The sequence below is a fragment of the Lutra lutra genome, chromosome 11 (assembly GCF_902655055.1).
Source record: "Lutra lutra chromosome 11, mLutLut1.2, whole genome shotgun sequence".
In the NCBI taxonomy this organism is placed as follows: Eukaryota; Metazoa; Chordata; class Mammalia; order Carnivora; family Mustelidae; genus Lutra; species Lutra lutra.
The window spans coordinates 31,206,158-31,227,636 of record NC_062288.1 but is presented as its reverse complement, the minus strand read 5'-3'; the positions used below and the strand labels follow the sequence as shown (position 1 = coordinate 31,227,636).

Below are 21,479 nucleotides of genomic sequence, written 5' to 3'. Positions count from 1 at the left end.
GACATTGCTTAGTAGAGCAACTTTACCACAAGAGCATTTAACAAGGTGGTGTATGACCACCTAAATTGGTATTAATTTGTATTAAACAGCCACTTTATTTGTTTACCATCACTTAGACTGGAGTACAAATATTCCAAATTGGTGATGACAACTAACTCAAAAGAATGTGAACTCCCAGCGGCAGACAGTTGTGCTATCATGGAAGGAGAAGACAATGAGGAAGAAGTTGTCTATTCCAATAAACAGTCACTACTGGGAAAACTTAAATCCTTGGCAACAAAGGTGAGAGCAAAATTTTAACCTGTATTACTGTGCATTTACTAACAAAGGGCCATCGTAACCTAAGAGTAACTTTCATACAACCCTGTCATTAAGTCTTTCTCTCCATGGATACGTATCCAACAGAAATACTCTTAGAAGTACACAAGGATATTGGGGAGTGAGCACTGTGTATTGTGTAAGACTGATGAATCACAGACCTGTACCCCTGAAACAAATAATATATTATATGTTAATAATAAAAAAAGGAAGTACACAAGGATATACATATAAGATTATTCACTACAGCATTGTTCCCCCCTCCCTGTTAACAGAGTCGAAACAACCTTATACACCATGAAGAAGGAGTTGATAAGAAATTTCCACGTAGCAAAATAATGGAGTCCTGTGTGACTAGGCGACTAGTAGAAATGGACATATGTATGTCCATAGGTCCAAAAGAAATAAAAACAACACAAAGACTATTAATATCTATTAAAGATCAATTTATGTTAGTCTTTGCAAAGCAGACTATAAACAATGGCTGCTTTGGGGGAGGCTTGAACCAATGGGAGTCTTTAGTTTTTGAAGTGGTACATTTTTATAATATTTGAATTTTCACAAAGATAATGTGTTGTTTTCTAATATTAAAAATTTTAGGTTAAAAAAGATCTTATCCACTCATTCTTTTTGTTTGTTTTGTTTTGTATTTTATTTTGTAACATGTTTTTTTCACATAGAAAAAGTAAAATTATATAAACTGTTGAGGTATTAAAGGTACCTTATCAGATGCCATCACATTTGTCAGCTTTGAAATGATTACGGTATCCAAACAGATTAACACTAAGCCTTAAATATTATTTGTAAACACATTTTGTTGACATTCTTCACCATTGACTTAAAAGATGAGAAATTACCAGTGTACCTACACGCAGCTTTAAAAATAGAATGAAACAGAAGAAAAGATGTGTTTCAAATGATTTTCAGCAGGAAGGACAGGTAACAAAAGATTACATTTATTGAGAATGTTTCAGTAACTATTTCCTTTTACTCTCCTAATTTAAGCACATAAATATAGTATAAAGGATGATTTAAAACAAAATGAATAAGCCATATTCCCCTTCTAATGGTGATTTAACTTTGTTAGTTTTCACTGTCGTACTTTAGGAAGGAGGTTTTTGCTACGGAATAACAAATGTATAGCTAGTGTCAAGAACTGGGATTTCACCCTACCTGCAAGGTAACAAATGAGCCTGCCACTCTTTCATGGACAATTTAGGAGGCACAAGACTCCTGGTCAGAGAAAAAGCACTCAATGCTCCCAGTGGACACACTAGCCAGGGTATTAGCATTCATACCAGTTCCCCAAACCCCACTTTGCTCGGGGCTCTGTGAACAGGAACAGATGACACACACACACAGTGGCTTGCATTACAGGAAAGGAACTCTAGGCTTTGGGAACCTGACTTTTTTTGAATGGGCAGTAATCATGCCAGTCCTTTTCTGCAAAGAGAGATATTACTGTTACTATACTAGACAGTGTGTGTGTTCATTGCTTCAGAGGGAGACTCCATTTCCTGCCATATGCTCTGGAAAAATACAATTCCTTGAGCTTCTAAGGCTGCTTTTTATACAAAGATCCTTAAAAAGATGGTCTTAAACAATGGTAAATCACTGTCCTGCTCATAAGATCTACAGAAATGCAAAGGAACCATGGAGAATTATCTCCCCAAGATATCCAAACCTTATTTCTACACCATCTTGGCTCCTGGTAAATTTTCCCGTTAGTACAGCATGCTATCCACCATTCTGTTTAATCTGTTTGACTGAGGCTGGGCTCAAATCTGGCCAATTTACTGCATACATCATTTAAATAAAGCTACTACCATTAGGACACCAAACAGCAAGATGAGATGAACCTGAATTATTGACTTCAAACATAGCCCCAGGCTCCCAGATCCAACTAGCTGAATAAATCCCATAAACCATGAGGGTCCACCTTAGAAAGCTAGGCAGCTTTAAGTCCCAGTATTGACCTTTCTACTCAGCCTGAGACCTTTGCATTGGCACTGAGATCTTTCCTGTGTAAGATTCATGTGGAAGAGGGTCAAAGGTATTTTCAGAAATTTGCAGAGCCCAACATATCTCCCACTTTTGTGTACATGGCCATGGTAGGGGAACTTAGTGAACAGGATGATGGCATTCCAGATACCCAAAAGAGATGAGTGACTGCACAGACTTCCTCTTGACCCTTAAGGGTAAAGTTGAGGGCAATTACATTGTCCATAATAATGTTTGAACCATGAGTTGATGTTGACCTAAATGTCATCAGAGGCTGAGGTAGTGGCATGTCATATTCTAGCTAACTCAGAGATAATTTTTTTACCATCTTTTCTGTTTGGATAACTGCCTATAGGATGAATAGGAATAACACCAGTTACCCCTTCAGAGATCTCTGAATAACCAACAGTAGTCTCATTTTGAAAATCTTTGCAGTTGTCTAAAGGTTGATGATATGTTGGGGCTATTTTCATGAATAGTTGAATTATGACCACTTATGACCCCTCGTAGGGTACAAGTTAATGACTGGCTTCTACACAAGAAGTACAGTCCTGAAGGTGCACAGGGTGCCTTTGGAAAGAAAGTCTTACAGACGGTTGTTGGAGACACCCAAGTGGGACCTGCATTAGTTAGGCAATACTGTCTGATGGTGCCTGCAGCCCCCTTGCTGACCCATAAACCTTAGGGTTCCCAATTCACTTCACATACTTGTGTCTCTTCTTTGTTTTTGAGAGGCTGCTTAAGGACTGTCAGTCCAACTTCTCCTGTTGGTCTACGCTGGAAACTGGGTGGTGCTTGTTCACTCCAAGGAAGGACTGAGCAATGGCAATGGGAATGTTGGTGTTGATGTTGTTACTTGGGGCAGAAGGTGGGGTCATTTCCTGCTGTTTCTTATAGATTTCTCAGTAAGTTTAAAGGGACTTCTATCTGATGGGTATGGTGGACCTAGTCTTTGATTAAGTTTAAAGTACTTGCAGCAGTTTGAGAGAGGAACACTAATGCACTATCCTTCATAGAAGGTGACAGGGAGACTCTGAAAAACAAATTATCATTAATATCCCTCCATCCTTCATACCTCTCAGGGTCTAAGGTATCTGCCCTCCAGGCACCTCATTATCAGACTGCATTGTTGATCTTCTTCCACTGCCAAAAATAAGTTTCCCCCATTTTAGCTAAAACTTCATCTTATTTCTGCTTATCCCTTATTGGAACCTAGACCTCTGCTCCAGAACATTCAAGTGCAAGAGGGACAAAGGCATTTAAAAAAACTTATGATGGAGACAAAATAGGTCTTCTACCTTTGTGTGGGCTATGGTAGGAGGTCTTGATGAGCTGTGTAGTCAACCAAGTGGTTTTTATCCTTTTGATCTAGAATCATGACATTTCAATAAAACAATATAGGTGGCTACATTAGGATTGTATTTGAATCCCCTAGACTACCTTCTGGCAGAGCTACCACCTGACATTCTAGGGGTTGCTTAGTAAAAAGGACACCTCATGTCCGTGAGTGGACAGGGTAGAATCCTGGGTTTTAATGTAAGTATATATAACCTTATATAAGTGCATATAACCTTTTTACCAATAATTATACATGACACAGCCAAGAGGAGATGATCCCTTTCTGGGGACAAGCATGTTTAGTAACTGAATGACCTTATTAACTATGTGGACCAGGATGAGGTAATGGGGAGATAGAGTCAGAAATGTTTCTGATTCAATTTTGAAAAGGCCCTGGTTGTGCTCAGTGATACCTTTCAACAGTATGAGGTATTGAAGATCCATTGAACACCTCTTGGTCAGCCCATTTTCAGGTAGCTTTTGTGGTATAAAGGGCGCCATTGTTAGACTGAAAACAATCCTTAAAGTCACAAACACGAAAAAGGTTTTTTTCAAGGGCCATAATGGTGTGGCTCGAGTTAGCAGATCTGACTGGAACAGCAACCCCATACCGTGAACAGGTGTCAAAAGAGGTAAGGTGCTACTGATACCCCAAAGAAGTGATCAGAGGTGTGACCATCACTTTGCTATGGAAAAACTTGTCAGTTCTGGGCCTGAATCCCGAGTCTTGCATGCTTGGTAAACTCTGCATCTGCAAAAGAGTCCTTTACTTTATGCCCAGTGTGGGATAGCAGATTCATTGCTATGGCGGGCAGAATGATGGGTCCATGCAGCATTGTGGCAGTCTGTCCTATGCAATCTCTATTGTGTGCTTAATTCTCTTTGATCTTTTCAGATCACGAGTCCTTAATGCAAGTATCTACATGAGTGACCCAGATGATTTGATCAGCTGAGATTTGTTTCTGGAATTTGTTTGCACAGAGAGGAGTAAATTTGATGTGTTAAGTCTATAGTTTTCCAAGTGGCAGACCAAATAGTGTATTGACGCTTGGTGATAGCTCAAGAGTTAGTGGTGATCTAATGAGATTTATCAAGATAAGTACTGGCCACAGCTATGAGAATGGCTGTGGGTTCAGCCCACTAGACCAAACAATTTTGTAGGTTTTCAGTTATGTATACTTGGTGCTGAGATAGGACAGCTACAGCTGCTGGTGGACACCCACTGGGTTTCCACTTTTGCAAACCATCAGTGAATCAGGCCCAGACATAAGGTAGAACTTAGATAAACCAAGGACTAGAGCCAGTGGGTTCATTTTTGGAGGTAGAGTAAGAGACAAAGTTGCCCCAAAGGGGTATGCTGCCATTTTTTCATGTGAGATTGAGATGCTGCTGGGCAGGACCAGCTATATTCTTGAATATACCACTTATATTTGATAAGTGAGACTTATTAGGTCTTTGCCACCTTGCTGACCCACCATCAGTGTGACCATCGGGCTGTAGACTCACAAGGTGTGCACAGGAATGGCTTTCAGTTTTGACAAGAACTCAGTTATAAGCTAATAGCTGCTTTTCAGAAGGGCTATACCTGGTAGCCATATCAAGGTAATGAATCTAAAATCCCCAAAGATGCCTCTGGGGCAGGCTCCTTTCCATTGCTGAAGTCTTTGTCAGAATCAGCAATCACTGAGAATTCTGTCCCAAATTGGTCATTAGGGCTGTGAGTCCACAAAGGTGGAGAGCATGATTCAGCTTGCTGAAGACCAGGTAGCCTGTTCAAGTGAGTCCATGCTGTCTCCAGTAGCAGAGTGTCTAAACAAGTGCTGAACTGTTCCTGCATGACTAGCCAATAGAGTTAGCATTGCAAGTCTGGTCACATCGTCTCAAGAAACTTTACTTACATAGCAGTTTCCTGAATTTTGGTGGTGGTGGGGGAGTGTTATCAGCCACCTTTTTTGGCAGAAGTCTGACAGAAGAGGCAATGCTATTGAGACTGAGACTTTTGACTTGATACTGACATTGTATCATTTATGTCATGACACATTTTGGCACAGGCAAGTAAAGACACTTGTGTGTAATCCTGACACAGACATTTGTTGCAAATGGTGGAGGAATTAGGAGCCCTTGCAATGCCCTGCTATCTCTCCTTTCCATGGGACTGCTCTTGACCAGGGGAATCACTGCTGGTACTTAGGAGAGGAGGATGTGTATGCATGTACCATCAATTCCTTCTAGATTTCTGGATGTAGAAGCAACAACAGCAGCTTCTTGGATAGTCCTGCAGAACTCATCACACAAGGTCCCATTATCTTAGCTTCCCCAATGAGAACCTTCTTAACCCCCATTAATGGAATTCACATGTCCCTCTCCTGTCACAGGTTCTGGTAGGATGGTCGTAAATGTTTGAATCCTTCCCCTCCTCAAGGCTCCCTAACTGATGTAGATGGTTGTGCCTGGCCTTCAGTCCCTCTTGGTGTCAGAAAAACTAATCATCTTTCTCCATAAAGCAGCCAGGGTCAAGAGAGATAAGGAGGAAGAGGTTAAGGGTGCAGAGAGAAAGACAGTTTCTGTGACAATAGCAAGCAAAAGCATTTGCTTTTGTTTTTCAGCAGCACTGCTCAAGCAAACTTCCAATGTTTTGGTCCACCTAAAATCCTATGTTGCATGGCAAGGTTATCATTCCCGACATCATCTATTTCAGTGTTAGGACTTCTTCTTGTCCCAGTCCCAGCCGGATTGATTTCGGACTGACACTGGAAGTGTTTTGTCTTTTATTGATTTAGGCTTGACTTGCATATTGGAGCCTTTTTTAAAATAAGGGAATCTACCTTATTTCTTGTTCCATTTTCATAAATCTAAATTATTGCCTTGTTTTAAAATAAAGGATAGGGGAAGCTTCTAGGGTGGGGCTGATCATATTAACTTATTAAGACTCCTTTGGGTCAGTTTCTCATTCTCCAGTGACCTTCCACATAGTAACCCAATCTGGGGTACTAAAAGCCCCAATGCTTATCAGTCCCTCCCTAGACTTCCTGTGGGGATTTTCTACTGATTTTCAGGGAAATCTGCTAAAGAAGGCCAAAGCTCTGTTACTGCCATGGGGACCCACTACAAAATCTCTGAGACCTTTTACTGTCATCTTTGAACACATCCAAAGTTGGCATGATAGAGCACAAGAGGTGTTTAACACAAGGATGACCCAGCTCTTGCCATTCTTAATAATCATTGACTCCTGCCACATCATCTCCAGAGAGAATCTGCCAAAATATAACAGTTCACCTAGTTTCTGGCCGTAAGTGGTTTCTGTTTTTTCTTTAAGGGTCATTGTTGGTGCATGTCTCTGTAACCTCTTGTGAAAGGGGGTGAAACCTTTTCCCATCAGGTTGTATTTTAGTACTACTTGTTACCAAGGAGCACACCTGCAATTGATGGCCTGATTGGTGAGGAAGTCCCCAGAGGAGGATTAACAGCATCCAGGCTACCGTTCAGGCAGCCGAACCATGAACTCTTGGAACCACTTCCCAGAATTCAGCCTACAACCACCTCTCCGGTTCCTTTCCACTTCCAGGCAGTGAAATGGAGAACTTTAATTGCCTTGTTGATCATACAGTTTGGTCACCATGTTCGTTGCTAAATCTCATGGACTTTGCTCAAATCTTGCTAAACAATGTGTGAAGCTGTCATACTTATTCTACTAAAAAGACACCTGTAAATTTTCCATCCTCATCAGCAAAACAGCAAGGAACTACAATGGTTATGAAATTGCACTATATTTGCTAGCCAACAAATTAGCCTGCATACTTTTGTGGACATTTTGAAGAAAGGAGTCACCTGGGTCAGAAATAAACAAGTCTATTATTCATAGCAGTAGCAGTGGCCAAAATGAATGCTTATTTTGTTTCCTCAGGCCCCATCTCCCACAGAGTGAGGTGGCCTAGGTAATACACAGTGTGTTATGTTGCAGAAATGAGCGCTTAGCTTGGGGAATCTGAATCTTTTCTAACAGTCAGGAAACATGTCTGCCATTGGCTCTGCAGGGAGAGACAATATCAGGGCTGCAAGCAAACTTTTCTTGTGTTCTTCCAAGGCTTTTTGTAATATAAACAGCTTTGAGAAGATTGTGTACCATGAAGGGCAATTAATGTCTTCCTCAGAAGACTTGCAGAAACAGGAGAGACCCATGGAGAATGATCTCCCATCGTCAGTATACTTAGACTTCTCTTGCCTGATTTGATCTTGTGATTCCCTCTTTGTGAGGGAATTGTCTTGTAATGGAGGAAGCATTCAGGCCCCAGGAAAGATTTTGAGGAAAAGTGATTATTTTTATTTATTTGACAGAGAGCCAGAGAGAGCACAAGCAGGGGAAGGGGAGGGGCAGAGGGAGGTGGAGAAGGAGAAGCAGGCTTCCCACCAAGCAAGGAGCCCGATGTGGGACTCAAACCCAGAACCCTGGGATCATGACCTGAGCTGAAGGCAGACGCTCAACCAGCTGAGCCACCCAGGCTCCCCAGGAATTACAAGTATTAATAAACTATAAAGTGTTTCCTCCTCTTGCAGTACCTCCTTCATTGTTATTTTATAACCATAAAATTGAAAGCTTGAAAGATTCCTGAAAACAGTCACAGGAAGCATGGTGGAGGATAAAGTCTTTCTCCCTGAGAAGGTTGAATGCACCTCTTTTTGTTTTGAATAGCAATTTCAATTGCCATAATAATTTAAAAAATCATTTCAATGAAAATTTAAAATGCTGTGGAAAACCTGAAAGAACTGTGCCACGGTACAGCCACATACCCACCACCTAAATTTTACTCTCTTTGATTTATTACCTATCTTTCTAAATCTCTCTCTCTCTATTCATTTACCAATAAATTTTTTTTTGATGCATTTCAAAGTATACTGCGGGATTCAATACATTTCACAACCAAGCACTGCAGGATACATATAATTGATGAGAGAATTCGATATTTTCAGTTTTTTCTAAGGGACAATGTTCACATAGAGTGAAACGCCCGCATAACAAGTATGCGACCCGATGAACCCTTGGGAAGTGCATATTCTTGTGTCACCCCAAATCCTATCAAAAAATAGAATATTAACCTCATCCCTGAAAGAGGACTCATGTACTTTTGCATGAAATTGATCCTCATCCTCACCCCCTAGAGGAAACTACTGTAGTGATTTTTTTAAACCGTAGATTTGTTTTGTCTGTTTTAGAACTTCATATAACTGTAATTACACAGTATGTAGTATTTTGTGTAAGTTTTCTTTCACTCAGAAAAACATTTTTGAGATGTATCTACCCTGTGTTAATTGGTGGTAGATTCTTTTTTATTCAGGATTAGTATTCTATTGTATGGATTTGCCAAAATTTTTTTACCGTCCTCCTCTTGATGAATACTTGGGCTATTTCCAATATGTAGCTATGGCTAAATCTGCTATTAATATCATTAGACAAGTCTTTCTGTGTCTCCCATTTAAAAAATGTGTTGTGCCTGGCTCTGTGGAGCAAAAATGGTTGTAAAGTTTCTTTTTTTTTTTTTTAATTAATTTTTATTTTTTCAGCATAACAGTATTCATTATTTTTGCACCACACCCAGTGCTCCATGCAATCCGTGCCCTCTACAATACCCACCACCTGGTGCCCCCAACCTCCCACCCCCCACCCCTTCAAAATTCTCAGATCGTTTTTCAGAGTCCATAGTCTCTCATGGTTCACCTCCCCTTCCAATTTCCCTCAACTCCCTTCTCCTCTCCATCTCCCCTTGTCCTCCATGCTATTTGTTATGCTCCACAAATAAGTGAAACCATATGATAATTGACTCTCTCTGCTTGACTTATTTCACTCAGCATCATCTCTTCCAGTCCCGTCCATGTTGCTACAAAACTTGGGTATTCATCCTTTCTTTTTTCTTTTTCTTTTTTTTTTTTTACAGCTTTATAAACATATATTTTTATCCCCAGGGGTACAGGTCTGCGAATCGCCAGGTTTACACACTTCACAGCACTCACCATAGCACATACCCTCCCCAATATCCATAACCCCACCTCCCTCTCCCAACCCCCTCCCCCCATCAACCCTCAGTTTGTTTTGTGAATTAAGAGTCACTTATGGAAGAAAGAGAAATTAAGAGGTTGTAAAGTTTCTTAACTGTTATGTCATTTAAGATCTGGCTTATCTTATATGTATGTTTATTCCTGTCCTAAAGTCAAACCTTATTTGGTATTTCCTCCCAATACACTGGATGTGTCAGATTTTTTTTACGGGTTTACTTTTCTTGGCTTTTCTCAGCGACCATAAAAATGTGTCTTCAGGGTTTTTTGGTTTTTTTTTTTCTTTTTTTTTTTTGTTCTTTCCATCATTACTCATGGGATACTATCTGATAGACATCTTGCCTGGGTTTGGTGCTTTGTCAAATTAGATGCTGTTTCTTATGTCAGAAATATCTGGTTTATTAGTACACGACACATGAACATCCTTCACAGACACATACCGTTATCCAGTGTGATGAGAACATTACACAGGGTCCCTTAAAGTACAGAGAAAGGAGTGCAATAAGGCTGTGACAGGGAAGGAGAAGCTTCTGGGGGAAGTTGGTTTTTAAATAAATTCTTGAATTTAGAACTCAGAAAAATCATTTGTATGGCATTTTTATGTCATACTTTAGTAAACTGATATCTAGAGAGGTTCCCTTCTTTGTCTAAGAGAAGGTTAGGTAGAAATTAAAAACCCATCTCCTGAGTTTCAATCCGGTGTTCTCCCTTCTGAAATGTAGCATTTCAGTACATTTGCATAAGCAGTAACAGCCTACCATGTACTAGGCCTGGAGCCATGTTTTGGGAATTTTAAAAATGAATAAGATACAGTTCTTGTCATCTATAAGCCTCAGTTAGTGGTGTTAAGTACACACACACACGTAAGTACATGTATATCCCACCTTCTCAATAATAGGAGCAAAATCCCATGTGAACAAAGAGGACACAACATCTAAAGCCCTAGGATGCTAATAACAGGATTTTATAGAGTGTTTTCAGTGTTTTTTCAAATCACAGCTTTAGGATCACCAACAGGCCTCTTCCCCTCCTCCCGTCTGGAACATATTGAATCAAATCTTCTCAAGGAAAGATCATAAAAATCTCAGATTTCCTTTCTAGTTTATTCCTGGTACCCTAATGCTCTTTCCCACAATACAATGTAAGCTCCTTGAGGACAGACAGTTTGTGTCCTCAAGCTTAGTCCTGTTCCTGCAGTGCCTTGGGGCTTAATAAACACTGGAATTATCAATGGTTATTTCAACAAAATGCCATCTGGTGAACATGAGACTCCAGGCAAACTTCTTCAGAGCGAGAGAATGAGTGAGTGAGAGCATGGAGGAGATGTGAGGTCTGCCCTCCCTCCCGCAGGCACATCGTCTCAGTGCAGGCAAGGGAAAGTGAGATGGTGGTGTTCACATGACGTTTTTCACATCCTCCTTTCCCTGTAGCCCGAAAGCTTGTCTGAAGTCTTGGATTTCTCCACTCAAATGAGAGAAAGCACAAAAGTTGCCTTATTTTTTTCTGACACGTACTCAGGCTTTACTCACTTTTATTTTCTCATTTCACTTCTCTACTTCAGACACACATTGGTTTGCACCTAGGATTGGCCCCCCTCCTATTTCCTTTATTTTAAAATACTCCTAGTTCTCTTCATTGTTATTCTCTTTGAAAGCATAGTCCCCCCACTCCATTCCAGCAGACTCCAGAAAGTTCTTCCTGACTTTCACAGTGCAACATTGAGAGAAATCTCTTAATTCTCTTTTTCCCCATTAAAGAAGTACTGATTTTAACAGGCTGCGTTTTGAATGTAATATGCAACAAAAGTCAGCAATGATATATCTGAGTTAAATTTTTGATTTATTATCTAAGATGACTTGTTTTTAATCTTTAGAAAGTATATACATACCCAACAGATTTTCCTAAAACATGTCAACAAACCCAAAGGATCTTGTGTCTTACTGCTGTTCTCCTTATTTATTTCTGCTGTCCTCCTTACTACGTATTCTATGCATCTTGTGAATATATAGCTTCTGTCAGTTCTCTTGTCCAAAATTCATATGGCAAGGTCATCTGTTTCAGCACCCAGGTCAGATATCCCCTTAGGAAGGGTCTGGTCTCAGTGGTTTCTTCGCTAAAATATTTTTTTGTGAAGCTGTATTTTTTGGTTATCTATTGCGATCATGTGTTTGCCTCTATTTTTGGATGGTCTGTCTTATTTCTTGGCCATCAAAAGCATCTTTCAGGGTAGGGATGCTATCTGTTTTATATCTGCCACTGTCCTTTAAATGTAAAATCCTAATCACAGCTGGCAGGTATGTAGATTGAAATGATTGCCAGAACTTTCCTTCTGGACCCATAAGATCCTAAAATCTTAGTGAAATTTGAATGAGTTGATTTTGCTTCAATGTTTTTTTCTTCATAGGAAAAAGAAGACCATTTTGAATCTGTTCAGCTGAAATCCTCAAGATCTCCAAATATATGAAAATATATGTAGCCTTCAGACTAAAGAACACAGAAACCTGATCTCTAGTTCTACAGGACTGTAGCTTAGATCCTGTCTTCGTATCCAGCACGTTGGTGATCTCACAGAGGGCCATGCCGCTGAAAAGGGAAGGAGGTTGAAACGTTTGATTGCCTTATCACATGGTCAAGTATTTTGCCAAAAATACAAAAGCAAATGGCTTGGGTCTCAACGGAAGATGAAACTCAACTCAGGAAGAGATTAATCTGTAAATAGACATAACTGAAAACCGAGGTTAAGCCCACCAGCGCACTGCTGATGCATGCCATATAATTAATGGGTAACTTTTATTCTTTATAACTTCTACATAAAAAGTGTGCTTTGGAGGGCAGATATGAGCATATGCATTGTGATTCTGTTTATGTCTTTTCTTTGTTTATAGTTTGGGGGAAGATTTGAAAAATTTTAAGGTATAGTTTTTTTCCCATTATTTATTTTCCTGACCTAAAAACATCTTTTCTATTAAAAAATGGTGAACAAAGAAAGACAATAAATTTTTCATTTTTCCATAGGGTCTTTCTTGATTTCAGAAGCCTAAGTAAGCAGTGACCTTTCAGGAAGAATAAACATGTAAACATGTGTTTGGGTTATCTAAACTTATATTTGCCTTTGGAATTTCATCCTTGTTAGAACTGGTAAGAAGGGCTTGACTGAAAGACTTGAAGGAATATAAAAAAAAAAAAAGGCAAAGAGAAGCCAGACTTTCCATTAAAACAAATAAGCTGATGGTATTATGGAAATCAAATGGTTTAAGACCATTTATGTAATGCTGGAAGTATAATTTCAAATGAGTGAGAAGTCTTGTTTATCAGATGACATGCAAAACCATGAAGAAGAAAGTGGGATGGCTTGTGTATAAATACACATAACTGTGCAAAGGTATTGGGATAATTTCATGGTTCACAGAAAATGGCAGTGGGACACTGGCCCTATATCAAGATTCAAGGTTACATGGTTATTTTTCTGCTAAGACATTGAGGATCATGACTTCCATAGAAGTTTTTCTTTTTGAGTAAATAAGGAAGGAACTCAATTTTGGGAAACTGCATTTAATTGTATTCATAATAAGAATGTGGTTGTACCATAAGTAATTAGGAAATACGTGTTGTTCTTACTCAAAATTGATCCAGGTAATTGTGATACTTCCTCTGATGGATGGGTTACAAGAATTAGCACGACTTGAATATTATCTGTTGAAAGAAGTTTGAATGAAGTTGGCTCTGACTAATTGTGTGTAAACCTCTTATTGTTTTAGAACTGGGAAAGAGGGGAGTTTACTGACCACTGATGATCTAAGGTGCTCTGGTTTGTTTTCAATAAACAGTAATCTTTGTAGATCTTAATCTAGAATTTTTTAAAAAAGACTGGTGATTGCCTGAGAGGCAGGCCATAGGGGCAGGGTTTGTGTAAGATTTGCCCCAAGCCTTTCAAGGAAGTATGACTTGTAACTTTTGATTCGGCAGGTGATGTCTTTATTTTGGTGGAAAGTGGGAGAAAAATAAATAATTGCAGTTACTCGACTGGTGGGTGAAACCCTGAACCATCCTGTTATCATTGGATGAATGTTCGTTTTTGTGTACATCTTTGCTGTGGGATTCATCAGTATAGGTGAGGTTGCCATGATTTTGTTGTTTGTCGTGAAATTCAGGATGGACGTCACTTAGCATCAACCTTTTTCACATTCAGTTTCTTAAATCTTGCTTTTTAATAAGAAAATATTTTGGCATTGCTCACATTTATCCTGGTAACTGTGCTGATGAACCTTTCCCATCTTGATCAAAATTTAAACAGAAGAATGACATTACATGGGAGATGCTTCTTTTCAGAGGAGCCCTGGCAAAGGTGTCCAGGCTGGACAGAGCTAGGAGGTTCCACATAGTCACTTGTCACCTCTCTTCATCTTCAGCTGTGTTCCATGTGTATGTACCAAGCCATAGAGATAATTGGGATTTGCTCCTAGGTAGCTTCTTTCTTCTCCTGTCACCAGACTAAAATCTCTGACATGTCAAAAAATGCCTTAAATTTTAATGAACTCTCTGAAAATGTAGTTTGTATTGAAGAATTTATTTTATTTCTAATTTTAGATATATAAAATAGATTTTGTCATCTCAGTCCCATCTTTGGAAAGGAGCTGCCTTTCCCCCTTTGGATCCCAGTGATCTGTCATTTTATTCCAAGCACTGAGGGAGTATGAAAGAAATAATATCATGAGGAGAATATTCAGACCAATCTTGGCTATAAAATTCACTATAATTTTATGTCTTGCCTTTGTGGAGCTTAGTGGAATGTTGAAGATAAACAAATTAATCATGTTTCTGTGACTTTTAATAGACATTTTTTGTTTTTTTTCCCCTCATAAATAGTAGGAGAAGTTCTAGATTATTTTTCTAAAAGGCATAGGTTTTGAAGCCTTAAATACTACATTAAGCCCACTGTCGCCTATAATATCTCCTAGCACTCTGTCAAAACATATTTAAATCGCTTCTCCCCTGGATGAGACAATGTCTTCTATGGATAAATTACATCATGCCATTTAACAATGTTGAGCAATTTGATATGTGTCCACTTGATTTAAAAGACTGAATTTTATTCCTGTTGACTTTTCCCCTTTTTGGTTACTAGTAAATCAAGTCCTTTCCAGGATTAAAAATGTTCATAGTATTTTTGTGTAGAGTTTTGTGATTATTTTCTTCCCAAGGAGAAAAGGTGGTTTAAAGGGTGATGTGGAGGAATTGCTTGGCTCCAGTCATTTATGAACTGGAGTCTCTAGGTTCCCAGGTGATGGGTCATGATTGACTGATTCTTCAAGACAGATTGGGTCAACTGTCTTTTGACATCTATTAGTAGAACTACTTCATGTGGCTCTTGGTGATTCCTAATGAAAGGTTTATGTGCAGATCATTTCTCTCTTCCTCATGAAAGTAAATTTCCTGGAAGTTGGAGTGGGAAGATGACTTCACTGGCAAGTTTAAAGTCAGTGTATGCTCACATTTATCTTTTTTAAATAGAAGATATGTAGAGTAGGTCTTCCTCTTGAGAGAAAATATCCTCACATCTCTTACCATAACGATGGATGTTAGCTCAGATTTACAGGATGAAGTCCTAAATTCAGGTTGCCCTAAAGATGTCCCATGGTGAGCAAACTTTAAAACAACAACAAAAAAAGAACCCCCAAATAAAAAAAAACAGCAAAAAAACAAAAAAAACAAAACAAAAAAACAACCCAACATCTGATGCATTCATTGAATGTTAAATGGATTTCACCCTCACATTGACTGGCTAGAAATGACACTCTTGCTGGATTTTATTTCTTTTAGCTTAACATTTTCAGATGAGTTCCTTTTAGGATTATAAATGAAGGAAGTAAAGCTTGAAGATGGGGACAAATATTTGAAAATTGATAACACTATCGTAGTGGATATTGATATTACCATTGCAATTGATACTACTATTGTAGTTGTCTAGATCAGAGAGACCAGCAAACTTTTGCTGTAAAGGACCAGATAGTAAATATTTTCAGCCTTGCAGGGCATGTGGTCTCTGTTGCAAGTCTGTAGTATGAAAGCAGCCACAGACAATAATGTAAACCAATGGGCGTGGCTGCATGCCAATAAAATTTTATTTATATACATGGAAATTTGAGTGTCATTTAAATTTCTCTTGTCATGACATATTCTTCTTTGATTCTTTCCTCAACTATTGCAAAATGTGGAAGCATTCTTGGTTCACAGGCCTTCTGAAGATGGTGCTGGACTAGGATTTGGCCTGCGAGCTGTGGTTTGCTGACCGTTAGTTTTAATCACTGCCACCCACAAACAAAACGATGCAGGAGAATCTGATTTGGCCTGTTAGGTGCTTAGCACCTCAAAAAGTTTCTCAAGTCTCTAGAGATGTGCAGGAAGGAAATAACCCATCATGTTCCCTTGATGATGTAATCACCTACACAAAGGCAAAGCCAGATACTCTTCTGCGTTTCTCTTGTAGTTTTGGGACTCAGTTCTAGATACTGACTAGCAAATGATAAAGCTAGAGTATGTGAGTAGGTTCAAATTCAACCAGCAAGATTGATTTACACACCTTTTCTTATTGGGATTTGTGTAATAGTTATTGCTAAGATAACTGGATTTGGAGATACTACTCAGTCTTACATAAAGATCCATTTAAAGTAACCGTACTATCCCCAAGTAGGGGCTGTTGATGTATACAAGTAGTTTCAGCATAAAATCTTGAATCCCAGCTTGAATCTTGACCAGAGAGGCTCACCTGATCCATTTGCCTGCATCCAGGCAAGCACACAGCTCCATCCACACACGTTTACCAAATCCTATTTTAAGACCTACTGAGCTAAAAAAGACGGGATTCCTTTAATGATGGTGGCTTGAGAAATGGACCTCTAATTTCCTTGAATAAAATGTCCCAGTTCAGCTTTTAATCTGTTGGAATTTTCATCTTATTAATGAGTCTTAGAAGAAGAGCTCTGTCCAAAATAGCTTGTGGGTATCGGTAGATTCGTAGATTCGGTGTGGAGCGGAGCAATTCTTCCTTTATCTCAGATGGCTGCTTTCAGATTACATTGTTTGCGTGAAGTAAAAGAGTTAAACCAGTGGGAGTTCTATAAACCTCAACTTTGTGTCACAAGGCAGGGGCGATCATGGCCTTCTTCACAGGTTTGGACCTTTATTATTAGAGCTATGGCGGTTAGAACCCACACTGCCGTTCCATGTTCCTGGCACCTCACTTTTCTTGGCTTCTCCAGGCTTATAGCGAAGAGCTCTGGGACCTGAAACTATCGTGATGGCTAAGTGAGGAAAGCAGGGGCTAGCCCAGGGAAAGTGGAGGTGAAGGTTGTAAAAGTGCACTGTCTGAATCACCTTCTTTCTCAGCTTCTTTCTTAATCTGTCCCTTGTGTGGTCTGCCAACCAGCTTGCCCCACAACTTGAAAACGGGACTTTTTTATATTACCATGATGAATCTGAGTGGGCAAGAGGATCTAGTAGTATTTAAACTGGAGAGGACCCAGAGCGCTTCAGGGACTGTAAACACTCTGAATGCCAACGGTTGTCACCCATAGCATTAGGTTCTGATATGTTAATAAGTAGGGCAGATCGTCCTGCTTGACCTCCTGAAACTCAGGAACAGTTTGCAAAGATGGATCCGCTCAACCAGTTTTATATTCTGGAAGGATGAAATGTTCTTACCAGAGTTAAAAAAAAAAAAAAAAAATCAAAACCTATTTGTTCGAAATAGCTTATGTAAAAATTGTTTTACAGTTGCTGTTTTTTCATACATACTCTGAATGTTTTTCCAAAAAATTATTTCTAGGGATCACATGTTAAGTCAGGCTCTTTCCAATAGGAAACAAGGCTTAGGGCAAAGAAGGAGAAAATGACGAGAACTGTCAGTTACTCTGTGTCCAGTGTGCAGGCGGAGTGTGAAAGGTACAGTGGCCCGTAGGTCAAAACCCTCCTCCCCAGTCTAGTGTTCTCAAGATTCACCCATGTCCTCATTGCCTTGTTTAAGAAGATCCATGATCAGTTTGATTGTTTTAGGCATCAGCTGTGTCTCTGAACCACCCATCTGACACGGCCTTCCTCCAGCTGTCACATCCCATCAATGGATTATGTTTATTCTCCCTCCCATCAGCCTGGCCTCAGTCTTTACCTTGAACAGATGCTCATTTGGGTTGCACATATCTGGCACTCCCACCACTGTTCCCCACAGCAGGATGCTCTTCTGCCATTTACTGCCTTGAATCTACTATCCAGTCCTCCCCACCCACTCCCGCCCAGTACAGGTTCTTCCTTGAATATGAATTTCAGAGACTGATTTGCACTGCTGTCTTTGAGCATCTGGTGACTTCTGGATGGATTGGTTCCATTGCTGATCCAAATGCATTCAGAAGGAAGGAGAGAATTTCAAACATCTGACTCCTCATTTTATGTCCTCCAAGCCCACTCCTGTTGGCTGTGTGCCATTGCTCACAATTTCTAAATTTTTTAAAAATAACATTGGTACGTCCTAATGAACCAGGCCCTGATTATTGAGCCTGTGTGCCCTTTTTTTTTTTTTTTTTTTAATTTGAAAGACAGAGATCACAAGTAGGCAGAGAGACAGGCAGAGGGAGAGGAAGGGAAGCAGGCTCCCTGCTGAGCAGAGAGCCCCATTCGGGGCTCGATCCCAGGACCCTGAGATCATGACCTGAGCCGAAGGCAGAGGCTTTAACTCACTGAGCCACCCAGGTGCCCCCCGTGTGCCCTTTCTATCCTTGATCTCCTCCTCCTTCCTCTCACTGTTTTCCTCAGTCACACTTCTTCCATTAGCATCATTTCCTGTCTTTATGGTCCTTAAAGGCAGGAACTACATGACATCTTCTCTCTGCCATGGGCTGAAGAGTAACCCCCCCACCCTGCAAAGGATAGATCTACATCCTAACCCCTGGAACCTGGGAATGTTTTTTTTATTTGGAAAAAAAGACCTTTGCAGATATGAACAATTTAAAGCTCTTATGATGAGATTATCCTGGACTATCCAGGTGGGCCCCAAATGCAGTGACAACTATTGTTATCAGAAGCACACAGAGGGGAAGCTAGACACACAGGAGGTGATGTGAAGATGGAGCCACAGACCGAAGTGATGGGGCCACAAGCCAAGGAACCTGACAACCCCAGAAGCTACAAGAGGCATGGGATGGATTCTCCCCTAGAACTTCGGTAGGGGACAGTGCTGCCAACACTCTGATTTTGGACTTCTGGTCTCCAGAACTGTAAGAGAATAACTTTTCTGTTACTTTAAGTGATCCCATTTGTGGTAGGTTGTTAAATCAGCCACAGGACATGAATATGTTCTCTAGTCATGGTACATGGTGCAGGACCTGGCAGGAAGATGAGTTCTTAGTGAATTTTCCGACATTGATAAACTATTTGTGACTGAAGGATTTACAAGGGGAAGTAGGAAAGTGTGGGTACAAAATGAGCCAGTTTTACTTTATCCACACTTTCCCTGTTCATTCCTGCATTGAGCTTTGTAAAATATCCAAGTTTAGTGACAAGCATGTCACTAAACATGAATGGGGACTTCGGAAACGCCCTGGATGATAACATATCCTGCATTTTATTGCCCCATTTAGCTCTCATTGGTGAGGGTGTTTTTCCAATGGGTTGACAAGATGCTCTCCCAGCCTCCTTCCTAGTAACTTCCTGGTTAGTTTAGAATAGTTGTATTAGGATAGTTTCCCATCTTTATGCTTTTGAAAATGAGAGCTATCCCGCCTTTCCTGGCAGGCCACAGTGCCTGCATTCAGAATGCAAGAACCCTCTCCTGACTATATCAGAGGCTGATTTGGGCAAATTCTGGGCTGTGGTACGGATGTGGCTTAAAGAACCCCGTATGTTTTGTCATTTGGCCACTGACATTGCCGGAGAGCTGTGGTGTCATCAGTGAAATTCTGACCTTTGTGATCTCCAAAGTCCAGATTTGCTCAGAACTGTCTAGAAGGGTTACAGCTTGTGTTCAGAGCACACGTAGGTGTAAAGAGAAGCACAATAGAAAATTACAGCTGACATTAAATGTAGAAATAATCTAAAGTCAACATATTATTCCAGTTTCTTAAAGTGACTAAAAAAGAATAAGCCATTATCCACCATGCTGGAAAACCTTGAAGGTTTTATTCTCAGTATTTTTACATTAATACAGATGCTTTTTATCTTGTGCTGAGAAAAACAACCTGTTACACATAATGTAACTTTAATATACAACATAGAAACTCATCCTAAATTAGTTACAACAAGGACCTACAAAAAACTTCATAGGAAAAAAAGTTACCTAATATTGCCACCATATTTTTGTTTAGACGGACCCTGTCAGACCCTGTCACCAATGCTCAGCTCTGTAAACAATGGTTATTTCCGTGTCCCGGGGAATCATTAATAATAGGGGCGCTAAAATCAGCCTAAAAAGTTCTAGCACATCACTATATACTGTACAGTCCTCAAAAATAATTTATCGTACTGTTTCTAAAAAAAGGTACTAGGGTTCTTTTGCTCTGTTTCCATATTCCGGAGCTGCACGCGAGCACTTTTGTCTAACAGTCTAAAAACACGAGAACTGAACTGGAATTCACAATCACAGAGATGAGGTGGTGGAGTCGAGAACTTCTCGCCCATTGCACACCGTGGGGACATAGGTGCTGGCAGAAGCTGGAAAACAAAACAGGTCAGAAAATTTGGTGTTAGTCGAGTGAGCCACGTAGGTGATGGAACGGATGATCCCAGACCCTTGTTAAAATTAAGTTCAAAAACCCATTTTTAATTTAACTTTGGAAAAAGATAAGTGATTTAATGCTGTAGTAGGCCAACCTTCTAAATGTGTTGTGCTCAAAATTCATTTGTACCTGGCGCATACCTCTGCTAATGTCATCCCTCTTGGAGAGTTCATAAGCATCATCATTGTTGAAAGGAGTCGCTTATGGATTTAAAATTAGCTCTGGTAAGCTATACATTGGTTAAGATAGAATGTGCAAAACTGAGAGTTCACTGCAAATTTCTTAAAGATTGATAACTTAATTATGGCTTTTTTTTTTTTTTTTAGATTTTATTTATTTGGTAGAGAGAGATCACAAGTAAGCAAAGAGGCAGGCAGAGGGAGAAGCAGGCTCCCTGCTGAGCAGAGAGCCCGATGTGGGACTCGATCCCAGGACCCTGAGATCATGACCTGAGCTAAAGGCAGAGGCTTAACCCACCGAGCTACCCAGGTGCCCCAATTAGTTACAGTTTTAGGACCTCAATTATATTTGCTCTCTCTGGGTAGTCTCACGAGTCATCTGTGAACTCCACTGCCTTACAGAATGGTTTGATGCATTTTCATTGCTCAAGTGGATAACCTCTGTGAACACTCCAGCAAGGGCTGGGGTGCTGAGAACTCAGATTCTTAACAATTTTCAGAAGTGGTGACATTCCTAAGGCATGAGGCTCTTGTTAATGACAATAGTGATGACAGTGTCAGGGTATGAGTATAATACGGGTGTGTATATTCATTCGGTATATGGCATTTAGTTTTCCTCAATGCAAGGCATATCTTATGTTACTTTAAAGGTTTTGTTTTTATGAGAAATCTACATACAGCTTTGTCTTTTTACTGAATTAGAATAACAACAACAACAAAGGCAAGGAGCCCCATTCTTCCTGGGCTGTGCAACTATGTAGCCAAGAGAATCAGAGATGACCTTACATTTCCTTTCAGAGCTGTTCATGTTGCATCCCTTGGCCTGTCCATG

General features: G+C 39.9%; 2 protein-coding genes across 4 annotated transcripts in view; one reads left to right on the top strand and one right to left on the bottom strand.

Moving 5' to 3' along the window:
- ELAPOR2 (endosome-lysosome associated apoptosis and autophagy regulator family member 2) overlaps positions 1 to 16,000 on the top strand; it is a 174,970-nt gene extending 158,970 nt beyond the window's left edge. For both annotated transcript variants that reach the window (XM_047695726.1, XM_047695727.1), the window contains exons 21-22: positions 117 to 282; positions 12,110 to 16,000. In XM_047695726.1, the coding sequence (XP_047551682.1) occupies positions 117 to 282; positions 12,110 to 12,169 (226 nt within the window). In that variant the 3' untranslated portion in view covers positions 12,170 to 16,000. The remainder of the gene's footprint in view (positions 1 to 116; positions 283 to 12,109) is intronic.
- Positions 16,001 to 19,832: 3,832 nt separating this feature from the next.
- Positions 19,833 to 21,479, bottom strand: part of GRM3 (glutamate metabotropic receptor 3) — a 96,841-nt gene continuing 95,194 nt past the window's right edge. For both annotated transcript variants that reach the window (XM_047695768.1, XM_047695769.1), the window contains one exon: positions 19,833 to 20,403. In XM_047695768.1, coding sequence (XP_047551724.1) covers positions 20,330 to 20,403 — 74 coding nt within the window. In that variant the 3' untranslated portion in view covers positions 19,833 to 20,329. The remainder of the gene's footprint in view (positions 20,404 to 21,479) is intronic.